A 12,033-nucleotide genomic window follows, 5' to 3' on the forward strand; every position below is an offset into this window, starting at 1 on the left:
CTGTAAATTTATTGATGTCTGAACGGGGAATCTTCAAATAACCAGTATTTCAAAGAAAAAAAATCACATCTAGTGTATTTAACATTGACGTCTACCTTATACCGAAAAATGGTGCTTAAAACTGGAAAATACAAATATGATAGACAGTAATTGACTGACAAGATGTCATCATGGATGACTGCCATACATCATTCTTAGTGTTTCCCTTACAGAAAACATGTACAAGCCATGCAGACATTAGAAATCTAGCAGTTTTCTCACAGCACATGCAAGCCTTGTTTCAGATAATTTTCTTCCAAATGGAAATGATTCAACTTTGATCACCAAATCCTGTTATAACAGACTAGACAAAAACAAATGTGTTCTGATATAAAAGACTTTTAATTGAAATATTAAGATAAATTGTGTTTTCCAGTGATGATCTAAATGAGTGATACCAATTGTTTTATCATGCAGCTTTTATAGATCGCTATAATCTCATAATATAAATAATATTTCATATTTTATTCAATTTTTATAGATGTTGCATTTTGGCCCAAAGAAAATAAAACAAGGAAAACCTTCAAAAAGATGTCTGAAAATGGAATGATTCAAAAATTAGACCTCTACCAGATTTGGGAACAAGTAGAATTCCGTCAGATTTTACCATTTAAAGAGTACATATTTGATATGCTGATACATCTAGATATCGTATCCGAACAACGGAGATATGATACAAAAACAGGAATTCGTCTACCAGTAGAAAACTTCTTTGTACCCTGTATGCTTACACAAAGAAATGATACAGATTACTTGACACAAGAATGTACACCAGAGAGGACTGTAAGTTTGGCCTTTGTTTTCAAAGGAACCATCATACCTCCAGCTTTACCAAACCGTCTAATATGTGCATGTCTGAGTATGTGGACATTAAAAGAATACCAAGGACGGAAACTTATGTTTTCGGGGTTTGTTGGGTTATCATTTGATAAAGAGCATGATGTTGTTGTCTGTGTAGAAGGAAATAAGATCTTATTGCACCTAGTCCACAAGCGCTCCAAGGGTTTGATAATACCTGATATAGCCACCAGTGTCCGGGATTGTTTGTTTGTTACTTTGGAGAGAATATCCGAATTTTATCAGTCAACTATCCATTGTAAAGCCAACAACAAGTTACCATTCCACACTGAGTATTCCTGCTCAAAATTAAACTGTTTTACTCCAGAAGAAAATATGGTTGTAGATACAGAGGAATGTCTTTGCGAACATGGTGAAAACATTAAACACAACTGGAGAGTTTGGAATCAGAAACTGGTATGTACTTTACTTTAACTATTTTCATTTTGAATAATTTCTTAGGATGCATAAGACAGATATTTTTGGACATCATATAGTTGGTTTGTTTCTTTATAACGAAATAAATAAAAAAAACAAATACAAAAATACCGAGGAAAATTGGGAATGGAAAGTCCCCTATCAAATCGCAAAATTTAATGCTGAAACATAAAAGAAAAAAAAATACAAGGACAATTTTATTCATCAGTATGATAACAATCATTTGTTTTCAACTCTAGCTTTCCATCTGTTATTTTTTCGTAACTTTTTCGAGTATAATTAACAGTAATGCCAGTGTAGCAATTATTTGATAAAACCCCTAATCAATGTGCTGCAATTCACAGACACAGTGTAATGAATAGTATACATTAGGCGAAGACATATTGAGCAGAATGATGTTTAAATCTCGAAAATTCATTTACAACTTACAAACTGAAGTAAAAAACACAAAACTGAGAGAATCTTTCGAACTAAAAAAAGAGACCAGTTGCTATACATGATGATGTTCTTCTGTTATGCCAACACCAACCACCATGCAAATTTACACTTACTCAAAATGTCATAATAGGTAGGGCAACAAAATCAGTGTATTTAAAGGTCGCACAACAAACCATACAATCCCTCCAAAAAAGTCACATAAAGGTATTTGTTGTAGTCTCATTGGTGTAACTTTGTAAGTCCAAATATTATGATTAATATGGAAACAAGACGATGTTGTATGATTGCCAATGAGGAAGCTCTCCACCAGAGATCAATTGACAAATTCGCAATGCTAGGTCATGGTATGGCATTCACTAATCAGAAAAACCCATACCATATATTCAACCATAAAAGTCCATGAAATGACAGATGTAAAACAATTCAAAAGTGAAAACTAACGAACTGATTCATGCATAAAACAAAGAACGAAAAAAAGTAGGATGTTCACCAACAAATTACAATAACGAAAATACAGGCTCCTGACTTGGGACAGGCACATACAAATTGTGACTTGCTTAAACTTGTTCAGCATAGTTATCAACACTAGTCTAACATTTAACTTAGAAGCAGATTCTATGTTTTTATTTCCTGGTATGTTAGCTGGATTACGTTAGCTACAAATAATTGTAGAATAATAAAAAGGTTTTTCTTTTCTTATAGGAACAAATGCAGTGTGATCCTAGTTGTCCAGGTAAATGTATTGACTTTTTCTTTTTCTGTTAAAAGATCTCAAAAATATCATAATTCCTTCGTGAGTAAAATATGTATCGTAGGAGTATATGTAATTTCCATTTAAGTTATATTGTGAGCTGATAACATAAATACAAAACATTAGTAAGATTCACAATAATCCAGTTCTAAACATTTGTGGAATTGAAATGTGTATCGGCTATATTTGTGTTCCATTAGCACAAAAAAATATCACCAATTATTCAAGCGTTACTGATGAGACAGCAAGTCAATCTTTTGTAGACGAAACGCACGTCTGGCGTAAATCCCCAAATAATCCTGGTATCTATGATGAGTTTATATGCATGATATATATAAGAGTTGGCTAGCATATAAACCTTTACTGTTTTTGTCATGTTTCACTACTCCATGTTAGTCCAAAGTTGGTTGGCTTGCTTACCAATATTGTTAGGATGTTTATTCATATCTGTTGCCAATATTGACTGATAGTGTTCTAGTAATGTATCATCACATTTACATAGTTATTACTATCTTTTTACAATGTAACGTTTTATACAACTTGTAGGTTTGAGTGAATATTCTTTAGATCAAATTCCAAGTAACCCCGAGTTGCTTTGTCTTTCTGGTAATTGTGAGGAAGACTTGATACATGAATTAGCACTTCGTCTTGGAATGGAAGAGATAGATTGGAGAGATATTGGCAAGAATTACACAGGAAATACACAGATGGTCAAGTTTTTGACACTTATTCACTTGAAAGATAATTATTCAATATGTTTTGGAGATCTAGATAAAAGTTTGCAAGAAATGAAAATAACAACACACACATTATGCATGGTAAGCTATTTAGAGATAAAACGTTTTTTGCATTTTCAATTATGGTCACTTCAAAGTATATTAGCTACGATTTTGACAACATTAAATTCCAAGTTTTATAGCTGCTAACATCAAAGACATGTACTTACATTTCTCAATTAGATCGCTGGAATGTTTACATAAACTACAGAAGTGTCAATAATTGATATTTAATATCGTGTTACATAACTATTAATGATATTTCATTAAATATGCATCGGGTTTATTTCCCAAGCTTTGCCGACATAGCAGGAGAATTGACCCATATATATATATAAACATGTGCTATTTCTTTTCTTTAAAATAAACGGACATACTTGACGCCATTTATTAAAGATACTCCGGAAGAATACTATAAAATAGTAAGAATTTGATTTTTTAACTACTCCTAAATTTGCAGATCTTATTATAAATGCTTATACAGTTTTATATGATTTTATTTTCAGGTCAGGAGAAGAAAACAAGTGAAATCTAGTGAGTAAACTGTATCTTAAGATATTCATGTACTTTAAACGAAATCTAGTATTTTTGTTTTACTGTACTGTCAACAGAAATGATGCTTAACAGTGACTTTATTAACCCATGGTCAAACGTAGTGTGGGGTTGGCTATAGTGCTGTGTCTGTCTATTCATTCTTCTTATTAACTAATGTCTTACATTCAGTTTAAAATCATAAAACTGCATATGTTGTCAAGTAATGCACGTATTCTCATAGAAATTAAGTTGACAGAAGCATAAACATGAATTGTGTTTGTTAATTGTTGTGTTTAGGAAAAACACAAACAGGGTTGATATCGAAAGGGATGTTTTGTCAATTTATGATCAGTTTTTTTTTACTCTTACTAGACCAATGATTTGGCTTGTGATCATGTATGCCCCTTTGCTTTCTTGTCATTCACTCATAACACATTGTAGTGTGCACTTGTTAGTATGTGAAGAAAGTAAATTTTCAAAGGCTGTTCACAAGGGAAACAGTATGACAAAAAGGACCTAGAAAAATCCTTGAAAGGTCCATTTTGCCTGAGGGAAATTTATTTCCGTAATAAATTCTAAACATATCAACAAATACTTGAAATAGAAAAAACGTTTGATTTGAATCATGCCAGCTTAAAAGTTAACTGAGCTGATAATAATTGTGTATTCTGTGATAAGCATTTTACAAACAGACCTTTTAAAAAGAGGGGCTACAGATACCAGAGGGACATTCAAACTCATAAGTCGAAAATAAACTGACAATGCCATGGCTAAAAAAGACAAGGACAAACAGAAACACAATAGTATACAAAACAAAACACAGAAAACTAAAGACTCAGCAACACGAACCCCACTAACCATTGGGTGTGATCTATGGTGCACCAGAAGGGTAGGCAGAACCTGCTCCACACGAGGCACCCATTGTGTTGTCCATGTCAGCTAAAACCAGTCCTAGAAAATACAATGATTGTTTAAAACATCATTTGAAGGAAAAGATTTTCTGGATTTCTGGCAGTGTGAGTAACGGCCTGATTGAATATTGATTAATGTATAATTTGCAAAAAGTTTGAATGCGAATACAAGAAAAAACCCATGTTCAGAATCGAGTCAGTAAATACCATTTGACACTAAAAGTTGATCGAGATTCAGGAAATCTTGTTGTTTTAATAAAGCAAGAACAAGGTGTTTAAAAAGTTCCTTTTAGACTAATGTCCATGAGTCCATGTAAAATTATTCACTAACACGATTACAATGTATTTAAATCTGAATTCTCTTATAGGAATTTCAGACGACATATTAGATTGTATCCCTACAGATGAAATTTTAGACAAGCTAGCACCACAGATTGGAAAAATGGTTTTTCAACTTGGAACAGAACTCGGATTGTCCATAGCGGATTTAGAAAATATCGACAAATGTAGTACCAATTTGACAGCCCAAAATAAGGAAGTGTTATTTACTTGGAGAAAAGACAGATCAGTAAAACCTACAATACGGGTTATTAAACAAGCTTTAGTTAATATAAGAAAAGGTGTACGTTGTTTAGAGGAGGTTGTGAAGAACATAGATGCAAAAACATTAAGAGCTGTGGAAATTGTTACAGGTAATAATATGCCGCGACAGAAAACATGCATGGAAGCTATTCAGTAGATTTTTATTTACGGAATAGGTAGCATTCGTAAATGAATCTTAATCTGAAATTTGATTATTCCGTCATGTTCAGTCTCCCAGTCAATTTTCAGCCATATCCACTGCGGTTCATTCAGTTATGTTAAAACAATTCACTAGCAGTCCACTCAGTAGATTTTCAGACAATTAAGTATACAGGTGGCATCTGGAATCATCTAGGAATCTCTTTTTAACCATTTGTATACTGTAAACAAACTTATTTTCGCGGAAACTTTATTTCGCGTTTTACCTTTTCTAGTTCACTTCGTGGCTATTTAATTTCGCGATTTTCTAAATAACTTGATATAGTTTAGTAAGAAAGTATCAAAGCTTTACATATTCGCGATAATTTGTATTCGCGTTATTCCCACTCGCGAAAGTCGCGAAATTTAGTTGGTTTACTTTATCTTTGCTTATAGTTGTTTAGGTTGTTTTTTTTTGGTTTTTAATTTAATTTCTTTGACATTTTATAGTAGTATTGGTATACTACTCTTGTGAAGTAATGCGCTCCAATTTTTTTTCATTTGTTATGACCTGCGTTTCCTTTGTTAAGTGTTGGTTTATGTCAATTCAATGCATATATATGTGTCAGAAATTTTTTGGATATTCTTGAAAACTATCCTTTCTTTAACCTGTGACAGTTGTGTAAAAGGAACATATAAAAACCAAATATAAAAGGCATTGTGTGCTTAACTCTTCAGATTAATACCGAATAGTCCATTTCTATGTATGCAGGCATTTGTTTTTTTTAGCATTTCAGTGTTTCTGTTGTTCCATTGTTTTCCTCATATAGTTGATGTGTTTCCCTCGGTTTTGGTTTGTGACCTGGATTTGTTTTCGCTTAATCTATTTATGACTATTGAACAGCTGTTTACTACTGTTGCCTTTATGACACAAAGCAAACAAACAATTAACAGAAACACTCAAGCATAAAGTACTGATAACTTAGTTAAAAAACATTAACAACTTACTAAAGAAAAATGTACCCGTGACAAAATATCAATCAATACACATCGTATAATTTAGTTTGATAAAGGCATAAACACTTTAGGAAAACTTGAAATAACATATCTATTTTACTGTGAATATCACTTTATATATCTATGTACATTTTCGGGAGTTTGCTTCTTATACAGGAATATCATATCTGTGGGCTAAAGTTGAAGGTTCTTCCATAGAATTAGATACTGTCTTGAGAGTTTGAGCTGTGCTCAACTTTTATATTCCATATTTTGTATGCATGCAATTTCAAAACTTTAACTAATGTTCAGACCTTCCGCTTGCTTGACAATACATATTTTGAAAAGAAATCAGTAAATGCAGTATGCTAACTGAATACAAAATATAATCATTTTGATATTTTAAGTCAACTTACATGCTAAACGAAATTTTATATTACCACAATTACAGATAAAATCAGAGATAATGCAGACAAAATCATACAGGACATACAAACCAGCCAAATTGTAGACCATATGATGACACATCTGGTGATATCAGTAGATGACAGACGTCGTATTGAACAACATGCTGGACAAGATGATCAGAACAAAGCATTGCTGGATATTGTGACCAAAATGAGAGAACCTGCTTACAGTGTGTTTGTTGATGGATTACGTATTTATGGATACGAAGATATCGCTAATGATTTGAAATGTGATTTCAGTCCAAGTCCAACATCAGCATCTGCGGAAAATGAAGGTATGTCTGACGGGTTTATTATAAACACAAACACAGAAGGATTTTTACTGAAAACATTTTTAAATCTTGTTATATATTCATTCAAAATAGATATAATGTATTTGATTCTAAAGACTATTTACCAGATCATTTGCGTCGTATTTAATTTATCATAAGTATACTACTTTACTTGCATACCAAAGTAGGTCACTGGTATATATGATGAGTCTTTCAGGACGAATTTCAGTTTGTGTTAAGTAAGTATGATCTTAGACATTGCACCATTGAGTAATTATGATCTCAGGCATTGAGATCAAGATTCTTTTCTACAGTTATAATGAAGTCACAGTTCGAATCAGTTACGAATCAGGCAAATATGACCTCAGATGAATTTCGCTTCTTAGATCCAACTGTAGAAAAGAATAGTGAACATATATAATGCAAAGGCATTAGTTTTGGTCAACTATAAAAAAAATCAAAGTGAGAGAAAATAGAATAACAAACAAATTGGCAATTAACTATAAATTGTGAATAAGTATGTTTACCAGCTCTCTTTAGAATGTCAAACGCTTATCATATGTGTTTGATAAATTCAGAGCATACATCTCAATTTATTTGAAGAAATGTAAAATCTATCAACACTACATTCTATGTGGGTATTCCACTTATTCATGAGACATTAGATTTTTTTTAAAAAAGGGTGAATAAAACTAAAACAGTAGAAGGGCTACATACCTGAAAGTACTGAAAAATGGCCAAATCCATATAATGCCAACTTTGCCCGAATGAGTTGAAACGTTAGTTTCTGCATAATTTAAAAAAAATATAAACGGTAAATTTAAGAAGGGTTTGTTTTAAATCATGTGAGTAGCAAAGTACTGAATACTAAGCTAATGATACTCTAGGGGACATATAATCCACCAGCAGAGGTATTGACCAAGTGATGTAAAAAAAAATTGAAACACGTTATAAATTTCATGTGGTCCAAATCGCTTTTCTGAATTTAACCTCATCTTTAGTCATAAAAGGTCAATAGCACTATCTTAAGAAAATTATTTTTTTGTATTTTGTAGGCTTATCAGAGTGGAATTTTCCATTATATAAAGTTCGTCTACAAAAGAACTACCTCACGGTCATCACTGATATACAACACGAGAACATAGTAGATCATCTAATATCAAAAGAGGTATTGTCAGTTGATGATGGGAAGAAGATAGAATCTGGTAAAACCCCACAGGAAAAGAACAGGAATTTAATGGACATGCTGTTGCGTAAAAATGAACAGGGATTTAATGAATTCCTCAAAGCCCTACGAAAAGACTCAATTTATGCAGATCTAGCAGATCAAATAGAGAAGACAAAAGTTACTAGCACAGATATGGCAACCCTTCATAAATGCTCAAAATAAAATAAAAACTTTATACAACAAGTCAAAGACAGCTAAGACACACACATGTAAACAATGAACAGAAGGAGGTATTGTCAATCCAATGTTCAATGATTTGGTCACTTAAACCGCTAAGACAAACACATGTAAACAATGAATAGAAGGAGGTATTGTCAATCCTATGATCAATGATTTGGTCACTTAAACCATCAAAGTGAATGAATAACAATATATTATTGATAACAATATTTTATATTAAACATATGTCATTTGTGAGTGTCATGCTTGGCAAGGAAAAAGATAAAATATGTACCCCTTTTACGAGTATTCATTCTTGAAACACAAATCCCCCTACGAGTGTTCGTTCCATAACAGATATGTTAATTATGAAGCAGTCATGACATATTTTATATTCATATAAAATAATTTTAATGTATCTTAATATAATTATTGAGAACCAGTTATTGGAAAGTTCATATGCACTACTGTTTTTTCAAAGGTCAAAATATATGGCTGTGCGGCATATTTTCAACATTTATATGCCTCAAACTTCCAAGAATTTAAACCTACATGTATACTAAAATTATGTACTTCCTCTCACTTAACATTTGGTCCTTCTCAGAATTTAATTTGGCCGCTATCCATGTGTATTCATACTGGTAAAGTTCCCAAGATGTGTCTCTTTGAGATGAAACATAGATATCATATCTGGGAACCAGTAGGTAAACAAAACATCTATCAATAGTATATATCCCAAAAGAGGCGTTGTTTGTGAAACAGCTGTATTTACAAAGTGCAACCTAAAGGAAATGTCATACCTTGATACATTATACTATATGTACTATTTTGATAAATTTTTAATAACCTACATAGCTGCAATTAGGTTATTATCAATTTCATTTCAATCATAATTGTGTATGTTAATCTCTTAAAGCTGTTCAATGTTACCTTAATAGTCAATTTAGGTCTAAATTTTAAGTCTGATGAATAATAAAGTTTGCACATATTAAATAACTAATTCAGTGACCGAATCTTCTCCTTAAGGTGTTTCTGAATTTTTTGACATTAACTTGTTGTATATTTTGTTTATCAAACAGCTACTTTTATATGTACATTTGTAAATAAAAATGCCTCTTCATAAACATAGTTTTGAACAAAAATGCAACGATATGCTCTTATTATGTAAATATAATTGTTGCTAACATAACATGGTATTTCACAACGATATGCTCTTATTATGTAAATATAGTTGTTGCTAACATAACATGGTATTTCACAACGATATGCTCTTATTATGTAAATATAGTTGTTGCTAACATAACATGGTATTTCACAACGATATGCTCTTATTATGTAAACATAGTTGTTGCTAACATACTATGGTATTTCACAACGATATGCTCTTATTATGTAAATATAGTTGTTGCTAACATAACATGGTATTTCACAACGATATGCTCTTATTATTTAAATATAGTTGTTGCTAACATAACTTGGTATTTCACAACGATATGCTCTTATTATGTAAATATAGTTGTTGCTAACATAACATGGTATTTCACAACGAAATGCTCTTATTATGTAAATATAGTTGTTGCTCACATAACATGGTATTTCCCAACGACATGCTCTTATTATGTAACTATAGTTGTTGCTAACATAACATGGTATTTCACAACGATATGCTCTTATTATGTAAATATAGTAGTTGCTAACATAACATGGTATTTCACAACGAAATGCTCTTATTATGTAAATATAGTTGTTGCTAACATAACATGGTATTTCACAACGATATGCTCTTATTATGTAAATATAGTTGTTGCTAACATAACATGGTATTTCACAAAGAATGTTTTTGACACATCTGTTCTGTCAAATGAACTTATCTTTCATCCATCAGAAAAAAATGGATTTTAAATCCAAACAGATCAGTGATAATTGTTTGGTTATATTATATTTTCAAATAGTTGATAACATATCAAATGTCAAAAAACATTTGAAAACCTACTACCAAGCAAATGTTTTGCCTCTTTCAAGTCAGGCTATTTGCACCATGTGTTGTTTGGTGGTGTTTTAGCGCAATGCTATACAATTTCTTGCTTGATTTGCCTTTTTAAGATTCTTTTTCATTCGTCACTGATGAGTCGTTTGCTCAGGTTCTTCAGAAGATACCAAAACCTTGTTGATACATATTCAACTGCATAAATAATACATGATGTCTGGAAGTATAGCATTTAGTCAATGACGTTGTTTATCATCCTAATTACGTGTTGTAGTGTTCTTATATATCTCTTTGTAAATTACTTTTGCTGTTTAGCCCTTTTTGGTAATACCCTTTTGGGATCTTTTGTGTGTGGCTCAGTACTTAAACATCCCGCCATTGTGTTATTGTGCTATTGTCATTTTTGTATTCTTGTATATTTTTGCCTATGTGCTTTGGTCTATATGTCATTAGGTTTTCCTTGTTGACATATTTGTCTTTTTGTTTTATAGAGATTAAGATTATAACACAATGTTGACTGCTATACCTCTATGTTTGTCTGTTTGTTTTATAGAGATTAAGATTATAACACAATGTTGACTGCTTTACCTCTATGTTTGACATTTAATTTTTTATCTCTTTGTTTTGTTCACACATTGTTGTGAATATAATGGAATTTTATGCGACTGTCATACAAGTTAGAGGTTAGGCTTGCTATAAAACCAGGTTTACCTCACCATTTTCTACATAAGGAAATGCCTGAAACAAGTCAGGAATATGACTTCCTATTCGTTTGATGAGTTTGAGATTTAGATTTTGTCATTTGATAAAGGAATTTTTCGTTTTGAATTTTCCTTGTTTTTCTGATATTTTACTGTTTTGTAAACAAAAAATACAATGACGCTCACAATGATAAGCCTGGAATCTTTTATGAGTTTTTTTATGTTGTACGTCTGTTAAGGGGGCTCCTGGGTATAAATCAATTTTTATTCTAATATAGGATTTCGCTATATTTTTTCATAAATGAACTTTATCATATACTTAAAAGAAAAATGAAATAAAAAAATGGGGTCACCGTTCAGTTAAGCTCACAATTTGCCTCTGAAAGAAGCATACATTTTTGTTAATGTCCTTTTTTCTGTTGAACTAACAGGAGAAATAGAGGTAATATCGAAATAAAAAAATAACCTAATTACAGAAATCGCTTAAATTTTACAATTATTTAGTTTATGTACAGCTTATTTGAAAACATTAATAAAAAATATAGGTCACTGATGAGTTAAAAAAGATATTTCAAATTTAATGCCAAAAAAAGGCATTTTTGCACCAAAGGGAGATAATTTGGAGCTTTTTCAATGATATAAACATTTAAAAAGTTATCTGGGGCCAAACGAATATTTTTTTTGGGTTGATTTTTGTACCATATCATAAAGTAATAACTAGTAGTGTAATAAATAAAATTGGTAATGAAAAAATAAAGGTTTATTTTTTTGCTGAAATT

The 12,033-nt window shown here is 31.5% G+C and overlaps 1 protein-coding gene across 1 annotated transcript; it reads left to right on the forward strand.

The window, feature by feature from the left end:
- The first annotated feature begins 753 nt into the window (after positions 1 to 753).
- LOC134717462 (uncharacterized) lies at positions 754 to 8,858 on the forward strand. The gene is made up of 7 exons (XM_063579992.1): positions 754 to 1,293; positions 2,455 to 2,485; positions 3,050 to 3,321; positions 3,786 to 3,813; positions 5,093 to 5,416; positions 6,892 to 7,182; positions 8,235 to 8,858. Exons 1-7 carry the CDS (start codon positions 763 to 765, stop codon positions 8,567 to 8,569), a joined length of 1,812 nt encoding a protein of 603 aa, XP_063436062.1. The 5' UTR covers positions 754 to 762; the 3' UTR covers positions 8,570 to 8,858.
- Positions 8,859 to 12,033: the final 3,175 nt, after the last annotated feature.

The sequence above is a fragment of the Mytilus trossulus genome, chromosome 5 (genome assembly GCF_036588685.1).
Source record: "Mytilus trossulus isolate FHL-02 chromosome 5, PNRI_Mtr1.1.1.hap1, whole genome shotgun sequence".
NCBI lineage: Eukaryota > Metazoa > Mollusca > Bivalvia > Mytilida > Mytilidae > Mytilus > Mytilus trossulus.